This window comes from Schistocerca piceifrons, chromosome 2 (assembly GCF_021461385.2).
Source record: "Schistocerca piceifrons isolate TAMUIC-IGC-003096 chromosome 2, iqSchPice1.1, whole genome shotgun sequence".
Taxonomy (NCBI): domain Eukaryota; kingdom Metazoa; phylum Arthropoda; class Insecta; order Orthoptera; family Acrididae; genus Schistocerca; species Schistocerca piceifrons.
Window position 1 is genome coordinate 1013122360 of NC_060139.1, and position 27007 is coordinate 1013149366.

The window sequence follows — 27007 nt, forward strand, 5'->3', positions numbered from 1 at the left end:
GACAGAAATAGTAATACATCAATTAAGTTCGTGGTAACTCCTCTAGGTAAAGGGACGCTAAAGAAACAGATGCGAGATCAGAGCTTTCATAGGTTTGTTATAGTACTACTACTTTGTGGATTGGGGAGAAGAGAAGTTTGTGGCACAACTTGACCAGAAGACGGGATCGGTTGGTAGGACATGTTCTGAGGCATCAAGGGATCACCAATTTAGTATTGGAGGGCAACGTGGAGGATAAAAATCGTAGAGGGAGACAAAAGAGATGAATACACTAAGCAGATTCAGAAGGATGTAGATTGCAGTAGGTACTGGGAGATGAAGAAGCTTGCACAGGATAGAGTAGCATGGAGAGCTGCATCAAACCAGTCTCAGGACTGAAGACCACAACAACAACAACAACATGTGGATCTTTGAGATGTTCTAGGAAGAGTGTATCAAAATCGTGGGATAACTCAAAGGGAAACGGACTTGAATCGTGTTATTTATGTATGTTGAGATGTCTAAGGTTTGATAATATCCGTGATAGAGGTGTCCGCAGAGAGACTGACAAGTTGGCTGCTGTCAGAGAGGTACTTGAACTGTTCACGAACACCTAGTGAATATCTTGCTGTTGACGAACAGCTTTTGGCATTTAGAGGAAACTGCCCTTCAGGAAATATATTCCTAGCGAACCAGCAAAGTATGAGTTAAAAGTGTTTGCTTTGGTTGTTGTAAAAACAGCTTCCACTTTGAATTTAGAACCGTGCGTCGGTAAGCAACAAGAGGGACCATGTAATGCAAGTAATTCAGCAGAATATATTGTTCTTCGAATGGTCAAACTGTTCCAAACGTTAGAATATATTATACTGTGTACAAATATTAAATGTATTATATTTAGATTTAATAAAAAATCATAAAACCAGTCATAAAGACCGTTCAAAGTGTACAAATAGACCACTTGCTTTGTGGATGACACCAGTCATCCGCGCGAGAGATGATGTCACGAATTTTCGAGCGAGTAACGGAGGGTTAATTCCTTACCTACCGTCATTGTTCTAGCTGGACTGCTGTTAGCACTTTGGAACCCATGTGTGAATTCTTCCTTGATTTCACTCGGTTTCTCACACCCATCTTCCGCAATGCCAAACGCTCCATCAGTACACGAGGTAGCCCTGGTCTTGATTTAGCTTTGATTGTTCCTTCGTTCTTACACTTGACAAATACGTCTCGCACAATCCACTTGGGCTGCCTTAGAAGGTGTGATATGTCCCTGATCCATTCCACACTCAGGTGCCATCAAGTGGAAGCCCCTTCACCGACTTTTTCTGCTGTTACTGCTCTCTACTGACAAAAAAATACTCCCTGCCTCTTTTTGTGTCAGCGGGTCCGACTTTCGTGACATCCTTTGTTCAATTCCTTGTTACGTAGACGTGTCTCGATCTTTTGATCAGATAAAGTATGCTGACAATTATTCGATTCCTTTATTTAGCGCAAAAGATGCTTCACACTTCACGCACGTCAACAGTAGAGTACACTTGGTTTGAAGGCCGACCAAAAGAACCGACGCTGAAATGGAGCGCGATGTTTCCAGGATTTGATTTAGTCGAGCTGTGACTGATGATACGTAAGTGGAAGCTGCATAGGGAACGCGTTACAGAGGCTATTGGGAATAATATTCCTGCCAAATAGGAGAGTATTAGTTGACATTAGCATAGTCGAGGGCGTCTAGTTCCTCTAATTTCTGGCCGTCCGTTATGGCCCAGTGGTTCTAGGCGCTTCAGTCCGGAACCACGCGGCTGCTACGGTCGCAGGTTCGAATCCTGCTTCGGGCATGGATGTGTGTGACGTCCTTAGGTTAGTGAGGCTTAAGTAGTTCTAAGTCTAGGGGACTGGTGACCTCAGATGTTAAGTCCCATAATGCTTAGAGCAATTTCAACCATCCTCTGTTTCTGGGAAACCCAACGACGTGTTTCTAACATAGGAGGGTAGAGTCTATATTCCACCGAATGTGTACAGTTCGATGCCATGTTGCTTCAGGCATGCATGCAAGATTAGCGTATAGGCACCGCTAAATTTTGCGTAGAAATCGTTACAAATTGCTGCTGACTTTCGGTATGTGGACTTACCCTCGTTCCGCCCACAGTCATGTCAAATAGGGCAGTGGAGCTGACAGAACTTCAGGGAAACCTCTTGCGCTTGCCCCCCAGGGGCTCAGCATTCATTTGCTGAGTACGGGCTTAGCGACTCCGGGGTCCTGAGCTGGGGACTGGTCAGCACCGCCAGTCTCCTGTCACCGTAACCCCCGGACATGCTTCAGCGACCACCGCATGGCGCAGCAGTGGAATGTTGTGTGCTGCGGGGAATGGTAATCTTGGCTTGACCGCCTGGATTGCGAGGAAGGTAAACCTCTATAAAAACCCCTCAATCTTATGGTGTGCTGCGCGCCTATAAGATGCATGGCTGTTGGGGTGGAACAGTCGCAAGCGGGGAACCTCTGGGGCACCTGCCGCACCCCAGTTGTATAAGGCTTACCTAGGCACGCGGGGCTCTGTCTAGCTGGACTTCTAGTTCCCTAGCTGCTCGTGGGACCGAGATGGAACCCTCGAACTTTTATTCTTCTCCTGCCAGCGGAAAGGGTGGACCGCTGGTGGGTTCTAACACCCAATCCAACAAGAGGGCTCGTGTAGCCAGTCCTCCTGATTCAGGTAATAGTAACAGAACGCATGCTGCTTCGCAGAATGTGTTTTTCATAATTAAAAGAAAAGATGGGAGTTTTGAAAAAGTTTCGCCATTTTATATACAGAAGGGCTTAGAAGGTATTGCTGGCACATTAAAATCTGTAAAGCGCTTGCGAAATGGCACCTTGTTGGTTGAAACATATAGCTTCCAGCAAGTCCAGAACCTTCAGAAGACACAATTTCTTGGGGAGTTTGCGATAGAGTCTGAATTTCACAACACCTTGAACTACAGCAAGGGTGTTGTGACTTGCAGAGATCTCGTTGACATTCCCCAAGACGAACTGAAGGCTTAATGGTCCCGGGAAGGAATTGTCGACGTGCAACACATTATGAAACGGGTGGATGGTGCTCTCATAAAGACTGACTCATTTATCCTTACAGTTAACACCACCAAATTGCCAGAGCATGTGAAGGCAGGTTTCCTACGTCTCAGTGTACGGCCTTATTACCCCAAACTCATGCGGTGTTTTAAATGCCAACACTTTGGACACACTACTCTCGGCTGTAGAGGGGAAGCCACTTGCGGGAATTGTGGTAAAGCCGCCCACGAGGGAGTTGGTTGCTCCTCTCCTCCCAAGTGTGTCAACTGCTCTGGGGATCACCCTGTGTGGAGTAGGGAATGCAGAGTTTTCCTTGAGGAACGGAAGATCCAGGAACTAAAAACTACAAAACGCATCCCGTATGGTGAGGCGAAGAAAATCTACAAGTCCATGCAGCCGCCCACGTTCGCTGCTTCCTTTTCTTCCGTTCTCTAACAACCAGTCTTGAAAACCGATGCCGCTACACAAACGGAGGTTGCTACTGTCAGCACTAGCACCTGCGCTTGTCAATGTACGTGTGCTGCTGCCGTTCCTGTGAAGCCTGCTGGTCCCCCCCGGCCTTCTGACCAGGCCGTGGTAGCTGACATCATGGAACTTCCTGCCCCTTCCCGGGTCCAGTCTTGTGCACCGCCCAGCGCTGCTACACCCCCTACTGCTTCTGAGGTTTTGGCTCCAATGCCACCTCAGGCCAGAACATCGAAGCCAAAGACAAAGGTGAAGACTCGCCCACTAAAGGAGACTGCAGTTATACAGTCTCCTGATGTGGATGTCATTCTCTCTGACGTCTCTCTCGACTCCTCTTCTGAGGCGATGGAGGTTGATGTCAGACTGGGGCAATCATCTCGCCCCAAAACTGAGCCTCCACCTGTTGTGGGCTCTCCTCCCCGACAGAAAGTGAGAATGAAGGTACTCCCACCCTGATAGATGGCTCCCATTATACAGTGGAACATGAATGGATTCCGGGCACATGTGGAGGAACTGAACCTCCTAGCACGGCAACGCCCCCTGTGCTTGTGTTTACAGGAAACGCATTTAAAACCATCTGACGCTCCTGTATTAAGGGGCTATACGTCATATCGCAAAGATGACCTGACTGGAGAAAGGGCCAAAGGCGGAGTCGCTGTGTTTGTCTATAATGACCACCACTCCTCTGCTCTCCCCCTGGATACTGACCTGCAAGCAGTTGCAGTTGAAATTCATTCACCTCGGAGGCTTACCGTTTGCTCCCTTTATTTACCCCCTCTGGATGCAATGACCTTAAACGTTCTCACAGCCATTGACCTATCTTTCTGCTCTCCAACCCTCACCGACTCTGTTCACTGGGAGGTCATTGACGCCTTCATTCCAGTGATCACTTCCCTATCCGCATTCATCTCCTGGATGGTGTATTGCTGGAGCAGCGGCCACCATCGTGGATGATTGCCAGGGCTAACTGGCCACTGTTCACTCGGTTGGCTGTCTGTGACCGCCACAATAACGTACAGGAATGGGTGGATCACATCACACTTGTGGTCCATCACGCTGCTGACCTGTCCATACCACAGTCTTCTGGCACTGTTAAGCGGCGCCTTGTGCCTTGGTGGACAGAAGAGTGCCGTTCAGCCATCCGGGACAGGCGTGCGGCTCTTCGCCGATTTAAATGCCGCCCAACAGCGGTCAATCTTACCGCCTTTCGAATCGCGAGAGCCAGGGCACGCCGTGTCATTAAAGAGAGCAAGAAAAGGTCATGGCAGGAGTTCCTGGACTCCATCAACCGTTCCACTTGTTCCACAAGAGTATGGGAAGCCATCCGGAGGATTTCCGGTAAACATAGCCGTTTACCAATAGCTGCTGTCCTTGACCAGGGATGCCTCCAAACGACACCCAGAGCCATTGCTCAGACGCTGGCAGAGCGTTTTGCACGAAGTACTGCCACTGCAAATCAGGATCCAGCTTTTCGTCGCTACCGTGCGACTGTCGAAAGAGCGACCTTGGACTTTCGGTCGAACAGTTCTGAGGCCTACAATTCCCCTTTCTCCATGTGGGAACTTGAATCGGCACTTACTGAGACGTCTGACACTGCACCAGGTTACGACCGCATCCGGTACTCCATGCTTCGACATCTACCAGCGGCGTCAAAGGAAATCTTCCTCGAATGTCTTATTCTCATATGGCAGACAGGAGTGTTCCCCACCTCGTGGAGGGAGGCAATTCTCATCCCTCTCCTCAAACCAGGAAAGGACCGCACATGACAAGCTATGTCGGAAAGACCCTGGAACGGATGGTTAACCGGCGTCTGGTCTGGCTGTTAGAAACCAGACAGCTCCTTAGCCGCTTTCAGTTTGTATTCCGAAAATTTCGGTCCACGGTCGACAACCTGACCCTCCTAGAGGCGGCTATTCAGCAGGCTTTTCTCCGTCAGCATCACTGTATCGGTATCTTCTTTGATATCAGTAAGGCATATGATACTACTTGGAGACACTGTATTCTTGCACAAATGCATCAATGGGGCTTTCGTGGCCGCCTCCCGATTTTCATTCGGTCTTTCCTGTCTCAGCGGTTTTTTTCGGACCCGCGTTGGTAACATACTGTCTGATCGCTTTGAGCAAGAGAACGGTGTCCCCCAGGGCAGTGTTTTAAGCGTTACCCTCTTTGCCATAGCCATCAACTGTATAACGTCTACAGTGGGGAGTCCAGTACAGTGCTCCTTATTTGTGGACGACTTTGCTGTTTTCTGTCCCTCCTCGAGTGTTGCAACCGTGAGCCGTCAGTTGCAGCTAACAGTGCGGCCGTTAGAGGAGTGGGCTGCAAAGACGGGTTTTCGGTTTTCTGCTGATAAGTGTGTTTATGTTAATTTTATTTGTTCTCGTCATCTTTTTACTTTGCCTGCCTTGCATATGGGGGATACTGTCCTACATTTTAGAGACACAGTGCGGTTTCTGGGCCTAATATTTGACTCCAGGTTGTCATGGCTGCCACACCTACGTGACTTGAAAGCCAGAACGCTGAAGGCACTGAACATCCTCAAGTGCCTCAGCCACAGGTCTTGGGGCGCGGACAGGGGGCGTCTCCTACAGTTTTATTGACCTTTTGTGCGTTCACGGCTGGACTATGGGTGCACAGTATATGGGTCAGCGAGCCATCTTATTTGCGGATCCTTGACGCTGTTCACCATGCTGGGATCCGACTGGCCACGGGTGCTTATCGGACCAGTCCCGTACCCAGCCTCTGTGCTGAGTCTGGCGAACCGCCACTTACCATCCGGCGGCAGCTCCTGCTGGTGCGCCAGGCTTGTAAGTTTCTTGCAGCTCCCAGATCGCCTGCTCACCATCTTGTTGCCCATCCACCTCTGGACCACCTTTTTTTCCCGCCGTCCCCGGGCTACGTTGCTGTTTGGGATCCGTGTGCAACGTGTACTAGAGTCCCTCGGTGTGGAGTCTGTACAACCCCAAATCCAAGGTTTTAACCGCCTGCCACCCTGGTTACTGAAGAGGCCTGGAGTGATTTTAGATTTATTGCAGTACAAGAGAGATTGCACTCCTGCCACCGTTTTTAATGCAGCATTTTCTGCCATTTTATCTGAGCACCACGACTATGTAGCTGTTTTTACGGATGGGTCGAAACAAGGGGATTCTGTTGGTTGCTCAGTTGTTTGTCCATATCGTGTCCTCAAGGTCCGACTGCCTCAGACTTTTACTGTCTTTGATGCAGAATTGTTTGCGATCTTGCGGGCACAGGAGCACATGAGACATTCTTCCTCTCCTAAATTTCTTGTCTGTTCCGATTCACTCAGTGCCCTTCACTCATTGCAACGTTTGTATCCGGCAGACAAAATTGTCCAGACCATCCAGGATGCCCTCCTCCGACTACAGCGACTGGGGAAGGTTGTAGCTTTCTGCTGGGTTCCGGGGCATGTTGGCATTGCTGGGAATGAAAGGGCAGATCTCGCAGCCAAGGAGGCGTGTCTCGCCCCACAAGTATCTCAGTGTGCTATCCCCTTGCACGCACTCACCTCGCTGTTGAGCTCACGGGTCATGCGTCGGTGGGAGGACGAGTGGCTGGAAGTGACTGACAATAAGCTCCGTATAGTCAAGCCCACAACGCGTGTGTGGTGTACTTCCTTTCAGCCCCATCGACGGGACGAGGTTCTCCTCACTCGGCTTCGAATAGGCCACAGCCCTATGACGCACGGCTTCCTGCTCCGGCGAGAGGACCCTCCAATGTGTGGTGCTTGCGGCGTCCAGGTCACTGTGCGCCACGTTTTATTGGATTGCGTTTTATTTTCAGACCAGCGGGTCGCGGCTGACTTGCCAGCGGACCTGCCGTCTCTTTTAGGCAACACTCGGACGAATGTGGTTAAAGTTTTAAAGTTCTGTGCCCTGTCAAATGTTTTTACAAAGATTTTAGGGAGAGGATTTTAATTTGCTCACTGTGTGACAAGCTCACCCATATTTTATGTAAGTGGCCAGCCAATAACAATTTCCTGTGACATTCTTGTTGCTATGTTTCCCCTTTCCTTAGGTTTCTCTTTCTTATGTAGCATTTTCCTTCTTTTCCTGCTTTCTTTGAGTGTGTGCTTTAGTTTTCTTAGGTCTGTCCACATTCGTTCCTTTTAATGTGTGTCAGGGCGCTGATGACCTCGATGTTGAGCGCCCATAAGCCCCAACACACCACCACCACATCTTGCGCTTGCAATGGGAAACTGCCACTATAAGGAGGAAGAATCAGCAATGATCAACGGCCATAAGGATGAAGACGGCAATGAAAACTACTGTATCACTCTGAACACAACACCTATTTTGAAGATCTTACAAACAAAAGTCCGAACAGGCCTTGAAGGCCCAACATTACCTACCGGCCGCCGTGTCATCCTCTTCTCTCAGGCATCATCGGATGCGGATGCGGAGGAGCGTGGTCATCAGCTCATCGACTTCCCGGCTGTTGTCAGTTTTCGCGACCGCTCCTCAATTGACCTCACGAAGGCTGAGTGCACCCTGCTCGCCGGCCGGAACTGTGGCCCATCCAAGGGTGTACCAAGCCTGCCTGTCAGGGGAGGTTTACTATCTTTGGACCGAAAAAAAACATGTTCTTTGCGAATTTGTTTCTCGAGATGTGTTACAGATATCAATGTCAAATTTGGTCAAAATGTTTATTGATACTTCCTCTACCAACAGGAATTTTTTTCAACCGGAAATATCGAAGAGCAAAGGCGGAAGTGCCGTCGGAACGAAACAAAATTTCGATGTAGACCTCCACGCGCGGTATGTCACAGATCAGCCGGCTCGTCTGAAATCAAAATTGAGTTGACGTTAGCGAAGTATATAAAATTCTTTAGGAGCTGTACCTCGCTTAAGTTATTTGGTCCATAGGAAACAAAATGGCGGCCATTTGAAGAAAAATAGGGTGTTTTCATCGATTTTTCGGCTTCGTCGGCCAAGTAAAAATATTTATAGTTGATGGATGGGAATAAACGTGGAACAACTCCTAGAAAATTTAGTTGTCTCCGTCGGAAACAAAGAAGCATGCCAATCGGTTCAGTAGATTTGAAGTTACCACACCGCGCGATAAAAAGAAAGTCATTTCGAGAAAAACGCTTTTGAAGTTTTGACTACGTATAAATGCAATATTATGCATCTTACGTTCAATCTGCTATTCCGGGTCCATAAACTAGCCGTTCCTCTTCTTCACAGAGGGCGTTTTTCTCGTTCTGGGCCATCCTCCGCTACTCTAGAGCCGCTCGTATGGCCGGATTTTCTGCCGTTTGAATCCGGTGGTCGTCCGAATGCATGGCGAACTGCGTCGATTAGAGTCCCAGGGTGACGTCCATCGTTGTCATGGTCTTCAGAATTGCTGAATACCCTTCGTTGGAGCTACTCACTGCCAGGAAAGTTTCAATCCCCACAGTCTTCGCACCAGAATGCAAATCCTTGGTGCCTAACTTCCAAACACAAGCGTTCAAACTTTCATTTGAATTTTGTGTATTTACTCCCAAGCACCGGTACAATAACTCGTCCTCCGAAAGAAAAAAACCGGTGCGTGAGAAAGGCCGATTTCAGGCAGGTGCATTTTTTTGTTCAACCGCGAATAACGAACATTTCCGTTCCGTATTCGGAGAAACCGTTTCAGGGGTGGATTCCAAACACTTTTGTTTAAAAAAAAATCGATTTTTTGAACCAAAAGATAGTAAATCTCCCCTTAACTTCGGTGATCTGAGGGGAACCAGTGTTACCACTGCGGCACGGCCGTTTTGATGATCTTACACGAACAATAACTGCACACGTATCTTCCATAGAAGGTGTAATCATTGCTGTCAGTGGATATCCCAGTTCGAATGGCGTGTGCAAATTCGTTCCTACACCAGCGCACAGAAAACACCAATTTTTCGTGCTGTTTGTGGACGAGACCATGTTTACAAGACAAGGCATGTCCAACAGTATGAATAGTTATCTATGGGACAAGGAAACCCACACGCACTGATGTGTCTACCCTATCAACAGGCGTTTGCTATGAATTAATGTGCCGGTAATATCTACGATTTTGTGACTTGACTTCACCCACATCCTGACAGATTGAACGGAGTCGTGTACAAAACGTTCATTCAGCATATCCTCCCATAGTTCCTAGAAGATGTGCCGTCGAAAATTCGTCAGCTGACATTAAACATGACTAGGTACCGGCACAAACTGCGCTCGATGTTAGGAACCACACTGAGGTACATTTTGGACGACAATGGTTGCTCCCGATGGTCCTGTTCGATTTGACACCGTGGACACCTTCTTCTGGGTTCAAAATGGTTCAAATGGCTCTGAGCACTATGGGACTTAACTTCTAAAGTCAAAGTCCCCTAGAACTTAGAACTACTTAAACCTAACTAACCTAAGACATCACACACAGCCATGGCCGAGGCAGGATTCGAACCTGCGACCGTAGCGGTCGCGCGGTTCCAGACTGAAGCGCCTAGAACCACTTGGTCACCCGTGCCGGCCCTTCTTCTGGCGGCATATGATATTCTTGAGCGTCTAGAACAAGTGGTTCAAATGGATCTGAGCACTGTGGGACTTAACATCTGTGGTCAACAGGCCCCTAGAACTTAGAACTACTTAAACCTAACTAACCTAAGTACATCACACACATCCATGCCCGAGGCAGGATTCGAACCTGCGACCGTAGCAGTCGCGCGGTTCCGGACTGAGCGCGTAGAACCGCTAGACCACCGCGGCCGGCCGTCTAGAACAGTCGATATGGGTTGCTGTACACTTTGCCATGATGATGTTGGTCAAAGTTTTGACCCATACCTGTGAGAGTTGTTCTGTTCACTGAAAGAAGACACTAAACGCAGTGTGATAACAATGTACGTATTCTGTCTGACTTTTAATGCATTCCTCTGTGTTGCGTGCTCTAGCCTTTTGTTTCTGCATATTACAGACTTCTCCGCAGGTGTCAAGATATTTGCGCAGAAACAAGGGTGACTGGTGTAACAAACCTAACACACCATAACTGCATTGTTACTCTGTAACTGTGGGTCCCTTATACCAATATACTTCGATGGCATTCCGCTAAGAGTTTCTAGGTGGAGCTCCGATTAACCATATATTTAAAAAGCCACCATCAAACTGCGCTTTTTGTCTTCTGGACGATCTGAGTGGCCGAGCGGTTCTAGGCGCTTCAGTCTGGAATCGCGCGACTGCTACGGTCGCAGGTTCGAATCCTGCCTCGGACATGGATGTTTTTGATGTTCTTAGGTTAGTTAGGTTTAAGTAGTTCTAAGTGCTAGTGGACTGGTGACCTCAGACGTTAAGTCCCATAGTGCTCAGAGCCATTTGAACCACTTTTTGTCTTCTAAAATCAGAAAACAAGTCACCTGTGACACATCCTTTATCTTTAAATATTATAAAAATGGAAGTACATAAGTATATTCATATATAAACGTAAGTATGTTCCACATATCCTCCTAAACCACTGGAGTGATTTCAACCCAGCTTGGTACACATTCAACTTAACCCCATGAAGTGGTTGGGGATGAAAAAGTAGTGTAGTTCGCGGCACTCGAATTCCCAGACTTAATTCATGCAGTATTTCAGAATGAGAACAGTTACTGACTCCCACGAAATGATTGAAGGAAAAAAGTTTATTACTTACTCTGTTTTCACTGGTCATGCAATAAAACTGCATCACAAAGCACGATGTTTTAATTTTTGTGCCAACTGCATTCTTGGCACATTTCACAGATAGTATTCTTATATACTACTGAACCTACCTGCAGTAATATATCTTCGTCCGACACGTTATTCGGGAGAAATTACGTCATAGAGATTGAGCTGCGTGAAATGGAAATTGCACGACGCCATTTGCTACAGATACAGGTGGAACACGTTTACAAATATTTGCGAAATATGTTACATACATGCGAAACGCGCGTACTTTGGCAAAACCGCGGCCGAAGGCTCCTACTAAACCCCTGAATCGATTTCTGCCAAACGTGGTACACATATTACTATCCGTAAAGAAATACTCCTGGGGACAAGAACTAGCAATCTGCTGTTAGGGTGGCGGTGATAAGGGGGGAAAGAAAGGGGGGAGGAAAGGATGTTCAGAGAGGAAGGCAGGAGGAATGGACAAAGAGAGAAGGAACGACGAGATGGACTAATGGAAGTGGAACAAAGACATACTCGTGCAACGCTGGGCACACAGCTAGTTATTTACAAACCACGTGTTCTAATGTCTAATAACCACTGAAAATTTATGTGCCCCCCTCACACCTACGTGGAATGAACGGCGTGAAATAGCAATAAAGGAGAAGCTGATTTGTGTACACTAATATAAACTATCAACAACGTCGGAAAGGATTGTAATTGGTATGAAATGTGTAGCTGATAATATTCAAGAGGACACAAAAACTCAAATAATCGTTTGAGGAATAGAAAAACGAGTTCTTTCCTGTGTTAAAGACAACTGACTGTTCCATGCAAAAGAATTCGGGAAGGGTCTGTGGCGTAACCTCTGTCCAACAGCTGTCGCCCGTTATGCGGTCCTTGATTTCCACCTGCAAATCGAGTCCGGAACCTGTAAAGATGATTTCGACTCGTGCTTTAATTTGTTTCAGATCAGCAAAATCTCAGTTTAGATTAACGTGTGTGACTACCGGCCGCCTTCTTGACAGAATCGTTAACAAATACGCCATGTAACGTGACGATGGCTTTATAGAATAATTCGAAGAACAGAAACTGGGCAAATAAAAGTATCTTCTTTTTTCGCTAAAACTACGTTTAAGTCAACGAAACTAATGCATAAACATGCTTGTTGAGAAATACGGTTGCGCATCGTAGTTAGAATAAGAATAACTCAACATATTAACACACTAAACCAGACAAAATAAACGATGCGAAAAGACAAGAATCTACTATTTTTATTACTATAGTATTCATTAACTACATCAAAACAGAGCTACAGAAATACACTTTAGACATGTTGATTTCTTTGGCGTGTTACACACATCTCTTAAAACGAGAACGAGAAGAGATTTACTTCCAAGAAACATATTTTGAGTATTTGTTTATACATTTCTTGTTAAGACATGCGGCGCTGCAGATTTTATTATGTTTCAAACGTATTAATCTTTGGCACACCAGCACATCTGGCTGCTTCTTACTCCGTAGCACAGTTTTTGCGTAGGTACTGATGATGTGAGTATAGCACCTAAGATATGCTATCTGCACACGTATTAAAATCTACTGTCTTGTCCACATCGGAAGAAAAATGATTACATTTTAGTTCGTACATATTGATATTACCAAGGAGGGTCCAACGGGCGATCATGACGTATTTTTATTATATAAAATTGTACCACTATGTAACTGTTAAATGTTAGCCCGGCTATTATGAATGCCTTGGAAGACATTGGTGGTTGAATGCGATAAAACGTTATCTAAAACCAAGATTTCGGTTACATCCTGTGACAATGGATGAAGTACCGAAGATAAGAACACGTGACAGTCGTTTCAGCTCATCATTATAATTCGCAGAACAGACCAAGGTCTGCCGCCAGCAAAATTATCGTCAATTACAAAGAGTATATAAAGCATTGCAGCCCATAGAGACCACAACACGACTCTTCAAGATGTTCAGACACACACTACTCGTCTTGGCCCTCGCAACCTGTGTGCTGGGTGAGTACAGAGGAAGAGAACACAGTTCTCAAATTAGCTGTCTCTGTATTTAGTCGAGCAGAAGCTCCACTGAGCTTTTGTGACGATTTGAAACGGCCAGATTAATCTGGTACAAAGTAAAGGTAGAGGGCATCTTGCGAAGAGTATTGCCGTTGTACGATCTCCGAGCAACGTTTCGACAGCTGCTTACTGTGCCGTTTGATATTGATTGCTGCATCGTAGTCATATGCACATTTTTTTTTCTAATCTACGATGCTAGTCTCCTGCCGCGCGAAAGAGAATCTGCGCAGTTTAGATGGGGATGTGGGGAATGAACGGCAGACTAATCCGTTTTGTTGACTTTTGAAATGTGCTCTGTTGTGAGAAAGGCTCTCGTGATGGGCAAATTTTAAGGTTTCAGTACATTTCAGGACTACATCTGCAGTTTGTGACAAGTACGCAGTATGAAAGAGTGGACTGAACGTAATGTCGCTGTGTTTGTCTGCAGGTTCGGCGCTGCCAGTGCGTCGTCTGTCCCACACTGGACCGGATCGGCGTTTCGCGCTCTCCAGGGGGCGCATCTACGGGGGACACGACGCCACCAGAGGTGAGCATCCACATGCTGGGGGTCTTCGCTTGCAGTATTCTATCTGGTCAAGAATACGCTTTGTCCGTGAAGTGATGTCGTAGTAGACAACGTGTGTGAGCACATTTTAACGGGATAAACGATCAGCGAAGTCTAGATTAACGATCAAAGAGGTCTAGATTTGCACAAAGTATAACTACTTTATACTTTATTAGCGGCCAGTATACTACTTAAATTGATTAAACCATAATCCCAAATGTATTCATTATTTCTACTGAATGCATTTTTACGTAGACAAGGTGGTAAAAATAGTCTGAAAAGCTTGTAGTGGTTTTGCAGGGTAGGTTGCGATGAGAAATAAATTAGCCGATCAGGCCGTTGAGCGAACAAATTCAAGCAGTCCTCCTGAGAAGATGTTGCCAAACGTGTTCTTGGGGATGGGATGGTAGTAAGGGTCGAACCTGAGCCAAAGGCTGAGCAGTCTCGGGCGATCCGATCTACGGTATGAGAACAATTTATACGAACTGTGTCAACCAACGACATGATTGGCTAACTTCAATGTTAATTAACTCTGAAACTGTTGTTGTGGTCTTCAGTCCTGAGACTGGTTTGATGCAGCTCTCCATGCTATTCTATCCTGTACAAGCTTCTTCATCTCCCAGTACTTACTGCAACCTACATCCTTCTGAATCTGTTTAGTGTAGTGATCTCTTGGTCTCCCTCTACGATTTTTACCCTCCACGCTGCCCTCCAATACTAAATTGGTGATCCCTTGATGCCTCAGAATGTGTCCTACCAACCGATCCCTTCTTCTAGTCACTTTGTGCCACGAACTCCTCTTCTCCCCAATCCTATTCAATACCCCCTCATTAGTTATGTGATCTACCCATCTAATCTTCAGCATTCTTCTGTAGCACCACATTTCGTAAGCTTCTATTCTCTTCTTGTCCCAACTATTTATTGTCCATGTTTCACTTCCATACATGGCTACACTCCAAACAATTACTTTCAGAAACGACTGCCCTGACACGTAAATCTATACTCGATGTTAACAAATTTCTCTTCTTCAGAAACGCTTTCCTTGCCATTGCTGGTCTACATTTTATATCCTTTCTACTACGACCATCATCAGTTGTTTTGCTCCCCAAATACCAAAACTCCTTTACTACTTTAAGTGTCTCATTTCCTAATCTAATTCCCTCAGCATCAGCCGACTTAATTCGACTACATTCCATTATCCTCGTTTGGCTTTTGTTGATGTTCATCTTATATCCTCCTTTCAAGACGCTCTCCATTCCGTTCAACTGCTCTTCCAAGTCCTTTGCTGTCTCTGACAGAATTACAATGTCATCGGCAAACCTCAAAGTGTTTATTTCTTTTCCATGGATTTTAACACCTACTCCAAATTTTTCTTTTGTTTCCTTCACTGCTTGCTCAATATACAGATTGAATAACATCGGGGAGAGGCTACAACCCTGTCTCACTCCCTTCCGAACCACTGCTTCCCTTTCATGTTTGAGCCGAGCGGTCTAGGGCGCTGCAGTCATGGACTGTGCGGCTGGTTCTGGCGGAGGTTCGAGTCCTTCCTCGGGCATGGATGTGTGTGCTGGTCCTTAGGATAATTTAGGTTAAGTAGTGTGTACGCTTAGGGACTGATGACCTTAGCAGTTAAGTCTCATAAGATTTCACACACATTTGAACATTTGAGCCTTTCATGTCCTTCGACTCTTATAACTGCCCTCTGGTTTCTGTAGAAATTGTAAAGAGCCTTTCGGTGTAACTTATTGAATTTGTTTCTTAACATTTATTTATCAGCACAGCCGACCCTACATCACCCTCTCATGGTTTCCAGACCGTTGCTGGCCACCATCTATAATGTAATATTCGTTGTAGTTGTACTATTTATTTCTTAGCCTAGTTAAGAGTTTTTATGTTGACATCTTTATATAATCTCATTAGCTGTACAGTAATGTTATCGGCATTTAACGGTTCAGATGGCTCTGAGCACTATGGGACTTAACAGCTGGGGTCATCAGTCCCCTAGAACTTAGAACTACTTAAACCTAACAAAACTACGCACATCACACACATCCATGCCCGAGACAGGATTCGAACCTGTGACCGTAGCGGTCGCGTGGTTCCAGACTGAAGCGCCTAGTACCGGGAATTTAATCTGTGGCCTCTAAAAGACACGGTAATTAGCGTCCATTTTGGTTTACTGGTAAGTTTTTTACAAGAATTAAGTTCCGTGGTCTTAAACATCATTGTCTCAGAAATATATGTTGGCGGACAAAAAATATTGCAATCGATAAACACTGTGAGCATCGTCATGCAAAGCAGACCACACTTATACTAGCCCAAACATGGGATGCCTTATCGAGAGTTAAAATTGTCCACCCATCTAAAATATGGTGTAGAGATACTCCTCAAGTAATGCATGCTGGTTGTTGCTCCGACGGAAAAAAGAACGATGCCAGAGTATTTTGCGCTGTGTGGAAGGGTGCTTAACAGATTTCCTTCCCGTCAGTCGCTGTAAGACGCTATGCCACTACAGAAAAGTTTGAGTCCGACTGCTGTTTGCTGTTTCTAATTTCCAGTTTCTCGTCGTAATAACGCATTTCGGTAGCTTTGGAGAATTGCCGCAGCAGGCAGAGCGAGTTAACAATGGACTGTCCATGGTCCATGGTCATAGTAGTACTGATTTTCCCTGAGCTCAGGTACGGAGAACATTATCTTCTAGATACCTAGAGGTCACCCTTCTTCATTTGTGCAAAATAGTTCAAATGGCTCTGAGCACTATGGGATTTAACTTCTGAGGTCATCACTCCCCTAGAACTTAGAACTAGTTAAACCCAACTAACCTAAGGATATCACACACATCCATGCCCGAGGTAGGATTCTAACCTACGACATTAGCGGACGCGCGGTTCCAGGCTGTAGCGCCTAGAACCGCTCGGCCACCCCGGACGGCCATTTGTGCAAACATCTTAGTTCGTATCAGAGAAAATGTATCTCAGTCACTATAGCGAAAGTTTACGTATGGAATTACAACTAATCGTCCTCGTTTATGTTAATTATGTCTTCGAAACAGTCTAAACAGCACAGAAAATTAGGTGTCGGGAATGTAATAGCAAATGGGTGATCATATCGTCAAAGTATGCGACTATAAGATCACAGCTATTGGTAACTGGACGTTCAACTTCACCTTGTATCATATTTTCCTTACAACTTTCTGAAATTTAAAAATTCTCTCCGTCGGTAGGCTAACGGAGGAAGGCAAGTGACATCACGGGTGGTGATCCGCTAGTTGAGTGGAAACTTCAGACTCGGCGCCCGCTGTGGCTGTTGGAGAGAAGACGGCTATCTACAGACAATGGGGCACTATCATTTTTCGCATTTCATTGTTATATACAAAAACATATGATCTATGCTCACACACATATGTCAACAAAACATTGGAAATTTTATATAGCCAAGCGAGGGCGTGTTGACAGCACATTTCGTGGATCTTCTTCGCAGGCGAGTTTCCGTACCAGGTGTCCCTGCAGCACGTGGTGCTGGGTCTGCGGTACCACAACTGTGGCGGCTCCATCCTCTCCAGCACTGCCATCCTCACCGCAGGACACTGCGCGGTCAGCCTCGGCCATTACGTCGTGAGTATGCCTACAAGGGTGCACTACACTACACTTGCATGACTTTTTTTTCCGCAGAAGTTTCGTTCAATTTGTATGTTCGATACCTGAAACACACATATATAGGAGGAAATATATTGTGACACTGGGTAGTGCTTTGGATTAGTTGAGACAGAACAGTGACCATCTCGTGCCATTACGGAACTCTTCCTTTAATTTGTCAGATAGAACGTGGCTGAGGACATTATGCTGACAGCTGACTTGCTGTTAACCCTTTCAAACCCTCTGGCTATAATTGTGTATGTTACCTTTTACTGTGTCTCAGTTACAACAAAAGAATTTTTTCAAATGGAAACCTGAGGTACACATTTGTGAATGCTCAGCCTTTTTATCATGCGCAAGTGCTGCCAACTACCGGACCCGGACTTCTCAATGAAGATATCAGCAAGTCAATGTAACAGTGCACAGCAGCTCGTGACCACAACAATACACGGATGTGGTTGGTTGGCACTATTCCACGGTATAATTCAGCATTGTTATTGTTGTTCTACATGGTAATATTTGAATGATCACTTTAATATTTATTAAGATAGAGAATATTTCGAAATTAACCCGCCAGGGTAGCCGAGAGCGCCCACGCGCTGCTTCCTGGACTCGGGTAGGCGCGCCGGCCCCGGATCGAATCCGCCAGGCGGATTAACAACGACGGCCGGTGTGCCGGCCTGCCTGGATATGGTTTTTAGGGGGTTTTCCATATCCTACTACGTGAATACCCGGCTGGTTCCCACGTCCCGCCTCAGTTACACGACTCGCAGACATTTGAAACTTTCACACTATTTAACGATTTACACTAGACGCAGACAGCTGGGTTACACTAATTCCGTCCCGGGGGGGGTATTTGGTAGTGGCAGGAAGGGCATCCGGCCACCCCTTAAAATTAACCATGTCAACTACGTTCTTAACCCTGCCGACCCTGCGCACAATGCGGGATAAAGGGAGTAGCAAAAGAAAGGAGAAAGAAAGAGAATATTTCGTAATTAGTTGTTTTAGTCCATAAAATGCCAATGCCAAATGCACCAAGCTATTTTCGAAAACGGGTACTTATATTGCAACTGAAATCTTGCATCTAAAATCGTTAAAAATCACCTAAGAACACTACCATAAGAAAATTCCAGAAGAAATTCAGATCCGAAATGGTTAGTTTCATGTTCACCCAGTAACATCTGTTCTACCTTTTAAGGTCGGTTAACCCGAAGGGAGTGAACCATTTCAACATCTCAAAGCACTCTCCAGAAAAAATAGTTTAATCCTTTCTACTATTAAATCATGATATCCCAATAAAAGTAGATAATTTTACGTGTCCTCAGAGTAAAGTAGATGAAATACATTTTCAGAATATAGTGACCCACAGCTCGTAAATATAAGGAGCAGAGAAATTAATGAAAACGAGACAGGTGGATTAAAGTGAGTAAACTGTTTATTATTTCAAAAGTAGTGGCCATAACTATTAACACATTTACCCCACTGTAAGACAAGACATTCAACGTCTGCAATTTTGTATTGAAACATTATTGTACCCAGACTTGCAGCTCTCCTTCCAGGGCAAATCGAAGTCCGCATATGTCTTTCTTCAGGGCTCGAAAAATGTGGAAATCCCATGCGTAGACATCAAGATTGTAAGGAGGATGTGTGAGGTCTTACTAGTGAAAAGACTGTAGTGTACTTGAGACAACAGGCACGCCATTTCCGGTAAAGCCATGATGACATTTTTCTTTGACTGGATGGGCTAGCTACACATTGAATTTCTGGAACACGGCACCACAATAATGCACAATGGTACGTGGACACATTGCAAAAAATGGAAGCAGGTCCAAACGCCCAGGAATGATGACGGACGGCATCATTCTGTTGTAGGATGATGTCGGCCCATATTTTTCCAACGTTGTTTCAACTATGCTGCAGAAATTTGGCGGGGAAGCCTTTACCATCACAAAGCCCCATCTCTTCCCATGGGATTTCCATATTTTTTGGAACCCTGAAGAAAGATTTGCTTCGGATGAAGAGGTGCTCGCCTCGGTACAATCAAGGTTTTGCACTCAACCGCACATATTCATCCGTGAACACACTGACCGTCTTTTAGAGTGGCTCAATGTATTAATACTTATAGTGACTACTATTGAAATAATAAACAGTTTATTTACTTTTATCCATCTGTGTCGTTTTCGTTTGACTGCCACTTGTATTTCATGATCGTCGTGACTAGCAGCCAATAGCTGAATCTAAAAATTCTTTAACAATCACTCGACAGACCATCAAAAGATCCATAAAATGATTTAACATCATATTAGGCGTTATAACATCATGTTAGGCGTGAGATAATAAAATGAAATCCATGAATTACTGTGTGACGACAGTGACGAATTTATAGATTTTATTTTATTAAAGATTTATTAGTTATTTTAAACGTCTAATAAGATGCAGGGAATGCTTTTATGAATCTGACGATGATCTGTGGTTGCTGAATAAAGAAATTTTGTCAGCAGCTCTTTGAGGTAATAATGGCTTTCCTCACGGTAGATGATGTTGACGCTAATAGTACATGAAAATAATGCTCATCCAACGGTACGCACTATCATCGAATCAGTAGTTCATCTCGCCATTACCGAAAGAATATCATTCTTAGAACATCTCTTTACTAATTAACAACTAAGAACCAAGAAGTGAATATTTCTATGAAATCCTGCTCGCCACTCGCGGAATCATTTTGTAATGTGTCGTGATAAAATTGGTTACTTTATTTCAAGTATACCAGAACAAATTTTAATGAGCAGTATAATATACTGAGCTAGAATTCCTCTGGCGTCTTCATATAGTGACGACAAACTTTACGCTGAAAATAACTGAAAGAAGAATGAAGTAATACCACAGTAAGATAATTTTATTAACACTTCATCGGCACTCTCACTCACAAAATGAAAAGGCGAACAAATTCATTGACACAGACTCATGAAGAGGCTCTTAGTTGCATGCTCGACGCTGTTATGGATATTTATTCTTGGCTGTGGAACGGATTAAACCTCTGATAATGGAATATCAAAAGTTTCTAACAAAGCAGTCTAGCAAAGCACTCTAAGACAAATCGATGCACCACGAAGGAATTATCCGAATGGGTTGGAAATCGATATGTACAGACAAACAAATGATTACAATTTGAGAAAAACATAATGGTTGTTCAAGAGAAAGAGCTTCACAAACGTGTAGGTCCACCTCTGTCCTTTGTGCAAGCAGTTATTCGGTTTGGCATTGACTGATACAGTTGTTGGATGTTGTCCTGAGTAATGTCGTGCCAAATTCTATTCGACTGTTGCTTTAGATAGTCAAAATCCCGCGACAGTTGGAGGCCCCTCGCCATAACGCTCCAAACGTTCTGAATTGGAGAGATATCCGGCGGTCTTGTTGGCCACTGGCCAATGTAGGTTTAAGCACGCACGAAGACAAGCAGCCGAAATTCTCGCCGTTTGTGGTGAATGAAAGGTATGCCCAGGAAGGCTTGCCATGAAGGGTCGCAAAACAAAACCAAACGGGTTCTTCTACGAAAGAAAAAGGCAGCTTGGTCCATCGCTCCTGGCTGTCGAGCCGTATAGTTGGCGAATGCCAGGTTGGTATCGCATCACTGTCTGGGGAGTCTGCCCACAGGTCTTCGGCTTGGAATTGAGCCTGGAGAGAAATTGAGCCGTGATGATCAGCGAAGACGTGTCTGAAGATGCCCCGGACAGTGGTGGGGTACCAAGTTGCTCTTCATTGCTAGCCACCGTGGGTTTACGTTTCAGCAAGATAATGCCCGCCCAGACACGGCGATTGTCTCTAGTACTTGTCTTCATGCTTGCCGTACCTTAGCTTGACCAACAAGGTCGACGGACCTCTCCCCGCTTGAGAAGGGACGGAGCATAATGCTCAGGGCTCTCCTACCAGCTTGGGATTTTGACGATCCAATACGCTAACTCAACAGAAACTGTCACGCCTTTAATCGAGAGGACATCCAACAAGCCTGTCAATCAAGGACAAATGGAATAACTGCTTGCATAAGGGCCAGAGAGGGACAAATGCGTTATTGACCCTTTCTATTTGTGATGCTCTTTCTCTTGAATTAACCATCCATTTTGTTTGTCTCCACATGTGCATCACGTCTTCCAATTTCCATTCCATTCTGATTTCTCATGATTCCTTCGTGGTGGATAGTTTTTTTCCTGTGACAGTGTAGATTGTACATAGAGAATATTAATTCTCTCAGAAGACATACCACAAACTGCCTTAAACCGAGATACTCTCAATGGAATCAAATTTGATCTGTCTGACGGTGCAACTTTTCGTTGACAGGCCGTGGCCGGAGACTACGACCTGAGCAGCAACGAGGGCAGCGAGCAGGAGATCCGAGTCTCGGACCAGACGGTGCATCCGCTCTATCCAGGGTGAGTACGAAACATGTAAACCCAATGCCAACGCCGTTAACAGAGCCCCGTCATTTTAAGGGACCAAAAGTCGAGTCACGAGTTACTGATATACCTTATTCCATAAAACTCAATTGGGTTTAGTCGAATACCACATATACATCTAGTTCTACATGGCTACTCTATAAATCACACTTCAGTAGCTGGCTGAGGGTTCATCGAACCATCTTCACGCTGATTCTTTGTTATTCCACTCTCGAACAGCGCGCGGAAAAAAATAACAACGATATATTTCCGTACGAGCTCTTATCTCCCTTATTTTATTATTGCGATCGTAACTCCCTACGTAGGTCGGCATCAAAAAAATATTTTCGCCTTCGAAGGAGAAAGGTGGTCATTTAAATTTCGTGAGAAGATCCCGCTGCAACGAAAATCGACTTTATTTTAATGATTTCCAACCCCAAACCTTTCATCATGTCCATGACACTCTCTCCAATATTCCTTGATCGTACAAAATGTCCTGCCCTTCTTTGAAATTTCTCGTTGTACTCCGCAATCTTGTCTAATAAGGAACCCACACCGCACAACATTACTCCAAAAGACGACAGACAAGCGTAGTGTAGACAGTCTCCTTAGTAGATGTGTTTCGCCTCAGTGTTCTGCTAACAAAACGCTGTTTTTGGTTCGCCTTCCCCACAACATTTTCCATGTGTTCTTTGCAGTTTAAGTTGTTAGTAAATGTAATTCCTAGGTTTTGTTGTATTTATGGCCTTTAGATTTGATTGATTCATCGTGTTACCGAAGATTAACGGATTCCTTTTAGCACTCATGTGGATGGCATCACTCACTACTCTTTTAACTAAAGTAAGATAATGCATAGTACAGAATCCAGATATGTGACTTTGTACATATAAAAAGCCATTTTACCTCAATAACTGAACTACGAAAGTTAGAATCAGTGCTGTGAAAATCTAAGAGAAATCCATTTGAGACGGACGCATTTTCTTTTGTTATAGACTAACATACGAATAAGTTGTTGTTCTGTATGATTCGAGTGTTAATAGCACTTAATAACGCTACTAGCGTACGATAGTGCCTACAGAGAAAATTTTTTTTTCCTCAGAGGTGTAGCTGCAAACGACATCGCCGTCTTCACCTTGCAGTCCTCTCTGTCCCTGGGCACGTACGTCCAGGCCATCAGCTTGCCCAGCGCTGGTTCAATCCCTGCAGGTATGCCAGCTCATAACCGTAGCTGTTTACTCACTAGCAAAGGGTAGGTGTTTGTCATACTGTCCAAAATATTTAGCAATTTCAGCAAAGCTTTCATATGCTGGTCAGGAAAGAAGTTGAAGGGGATTGCTTTCTTAGTGAAATAACTCATAAGTGTTGAGCTCTGTGGGTATGGCAAAATATTAATTACTGTTGGGAGTGAGGCAGTAAGATGCATGCTTTTGCGCATTGTACAGGGTATCAGTCAGCTGTAGTCGCTACGCACACTTCATCAGCAAAATTACTTCTATGTAAAGAGAGAAAATTGAAATGTTTATGTACGACGGGCGTTCAATAAATAGTGCAAAATATCTTTTTTCTGAAAGCAGATTGATTTTAGGGTTCCAAAACACCATAATACTCCCCGTTTTTTGGCTACAAAAGCTCACTTTTCAACATAATTTCCGTTCAATGCGACTGTCTTACGCCACCTTATTGGGACGTTTTATATGCCAGCATGTAGGCTACCACTCACTGGTCGACGTCGGAGGAAACGTCTTGTTGCATCGATAACATCGTCCACATACTGCTTTCTTCACTGGGCCAAACAGATGAAAGTCGAAAGGTGCGAGATCTAGCCTTTAGGCCGGATGAGGAACAATACAATGAACTTCTGTGAGCTCCTCTCTGGTGAGCAGCTTTATGTGAGACGACGACAGACGTCTCGCGTAGTGACTCACCGTGCTTTTGTTCACTGAAAAGTCTGCACAGACATTCAACAAGGATTATGAATATCCGCGACGCTCTGGCTTCCCAGGAAAACAACTCAGTGACAGCTCACTGCTTGGAACACACCTCCGTTACAGACGCCATTTTGAAGGTTACGTATAGCGCCGCCACCTGTGGGAACTTCATGGAACTACAGGGCGTGAACCCAGAATATTCCATGAGGCCCATAACAAACTCCGCATTTTTTAAACCGAAATTGACCAAAAAAATGTGTTGCATTACTTAAAGAACGCCCCTCGTATATGAGAACACTACCTTACCAGTGTTTTCGAAGCATCTGGGAAAGCGTTGTATAAGGAACTTGTAAAACATCTTTGTAAAGAGACGTCAGAGTCGCTTGTGACCAAGATGGAATAAACCGCAAATTTGATGTATTATTTTGTATATGAGTCACTTGCGACACTATTCAAGAATTTGAGACTCATCTCTGACTTAACAAAAACTTCGGAAAATGGGGAAGCTTTGGGTATAACGTCCTGCTGACGTTGACACCATCCGAGAATGAGCACAAGTTCAGAGCTCGGAAGTATCAGTAAGGAAATTCTCTACGTATTTTTCGAAGCGACCAATTGGACGATTGCTTTAACCAATTTGCAGAAACGATGGGAAACCTAAATCAGAACGGACTGATGGGTGCGTTGGGACAAACTCTTGATGAAAAATAAACTGTTAAATTAAGAGACCTTTTATATTATGCAGTTTCCTTCAAATCTATTGCGACCACCCAAAGTATGATCAAGATTGTGTTGTGAGACCACTTAGTCTGCTAAGCATTGCTTTTTCGTCTGACACCAGGTGGATCTACCGCAGTCGTTTCTGGCTGGGGTACAACGGAAACGGCCAGCACACCTGATATTCTGCAGACAGTCGACGTCAGCATCATCGACTACGAAACTTGCAGCCAAAATATCGACGACCTGGATATGGGAACCAACCCGCTTACGGAGACCATGGTCTGTACGGGACCCATTTATGATGGCATCTCCGTCTGCAGTGTAAGTTACGATTTGCGATATTCCCGGTTGACACATTACATGTTTTTAAATTTGTTTATTAATTTTAGTCTAGTTATCCTAGGCGTGTTTTCAAGAGCGTTGAACTCATTTAGTGACCAAAGGAGGTGAGTACATGCGGTTATTTAGCGAACATAGGAATTATGTTTATCAGTAAACCACAAACGCATCTTAATTTTTGCCCTGATGCTACACTTAGGATTAAAAAATGCAGGGTATCTGAAAAAGAATGACCTGATTTCAAATCTTCACATTCATAAAAATACTACAAACATAAGATGAACTGCAAAATTCTCACAAATTCTTAAAGTTTTTGTTGTTCTTTTACAAATGCTCTATGTGTGCTTCAGAAGCACCAAGAACAACACGTAGACAGTAACTGAATTCGTCATAAACGTGACGCAATGTATCCCCTTTAACAGAGGTTATGGTGGGTGTCATTTTGTTCTTCACTTCGTCTTTGTAACAGGGTAAGGGGGAGATCAACACACTTTCCTTACCATATCCCCTCAAGAAAAGATGGTATGAGGTCATGTCCTGGAGGCCAAGAATGCAGGGCAGCGTCTCGGGGTCCCGTGCGCCTTATCCAAAGTTGGGCCAGAGGGTTGTTGAGAAACTGACGTAAGTTGTTGTGCCAGTATGGTAGAGCTCCTGCTTGTTGGAAAATGAAGCCATCGGAATCCTCCTGAAGCTGCGGAAAAAGCCAGTCCCGCAGCATTTGAAGACAGCTCAGCGCTGGATGGGGCGGATGGGACACCGAAGCACTGTTCTGCATTCTTACCCTCCAGACATGACACCATACGATTTTTTGTTGTGAGGATATGTGAAGGGAAGAGCGTCCATCCCCCCTTTACCTCGTGACAGAGAGCAAGTAAAGAATGGAATAACAGTCGCAATAGCTTCTATAAAAGCTGATGCACTGTGTACAGTTTATGGCCAATTTAGCTATTGTCTAGATGTCGTTGTAGTTGCTGCTGGTGGAAAAATACAACATATGTACCAACATAGCTAAACCTTTAAGATTTTGATCAGTGTTTTACACTGTATCCCATATTTGTAGTACGTTTTTATGAATTGTTTGAAGTTTTGAAATCAGGCCACTCTTTTCGAAGCTTCCTCTATAATATTTCCTTAATTGTTCGAAGCACTTTAGGGAGTTGGTTTAGCAAATTTCCCAGTTATTGATACTCTACAATGGTTCATACATTCGGACTATTCTCTTAAGTAATCCCGTGTCACTTGGTAATGGCCTACGAGACGATACCCGTAACTACTCTAAAGATATCGTAGGCAGCTGATGCTGTTATTCATTCGAACTGAAAATGTGGCACGCTGGGCCTGTTATGATTAACTCAAGTTTTTTTTTCCTTTTTTTGTGAAATGTTACGTCTCGCAGAAATGCAGCCATGAAACAAGGCTATGTGTAAAATAACTGCATAGGTTATTCTTCCTAGAAGAAAGCTTTCTAGGAGTGCTGAGATTTTTTTCACTGGCCCATATATGTTTCATTATCCTTAGGGTGACTCTGGAGGCCCCCTGGCTCAGAACGGCGAACTGATCGGTGTGGTGTCCTGGGGAGTGGACCCATGTGGATACCCAGGCGCTCCGTCCGTCTTCACCAGGGTATCCGCTCATCTTGACTTCATCAACCAAAATCTGTGAAGAAACACCTCACTTGTATAAATGATATTACATATTCTCCGACTGCACTTCATTTCAACTTCTCATAACCATTGTACTAGCTACATCTGAATTTCGAACATATAAATGTGCCATTCCAAAATAGTATTCATCTGTTTTATTTTTTTCCGAACTGTGTGTTAGTTTAATAGTTTTGGTACCGTTTAACTAAATTAACATAAATAAGTGACCTCTGTGTGGCATCGTATGAGATGAATTTTAGTGGCAACACCAAATAAAACGAAACTACATACCACACTACTACTTATATACATTAATCAACACATACCATTTTAAACAAAGGATTTTTTCTCTCTTTGGCATATCAAACAAGATATACTTTCCAAGCAGATTTAAAAAATACAGCAGCCAAGAGCGACTAACTACTGGTGCACTTTTTAACCAGCCTGAATATAAAAGTTACATTATAGTGTAAGTAGTAGAGACGACTGTAAAGTTGAAAACAAGTTACAAATAGCACATCCACAG

At 44.5% G+C, this 27007-nt stretch overlaps 1 protein-coding gene across 1 annotated transcript; it reads left to right on the plus strand.

The window, feature by feature from the left end:
• Positions 1-13647: 13647 nt before the first annotated feature.
• Positions 13648-26500, plus strand: LOC124776062 (trypsin-1-like). The gene is made up of 6 exons (XM_047250906.1): positions 13648-13768; positions 17267-17400; positions 21757-21848; positions 22951-23057; positions 24621-24820; positions 26357-26500. The coding sequence occupies exons 1-6, from the start codon at positions 13648-13650 to the stop codon at positions 26498-26500; spliced, it is 798 nt and encodes a 265-aa protein (XP_047106862.1).
• The last annotated feature ends 507 nt before the right edge of the window (positions 26501-27007 follow it).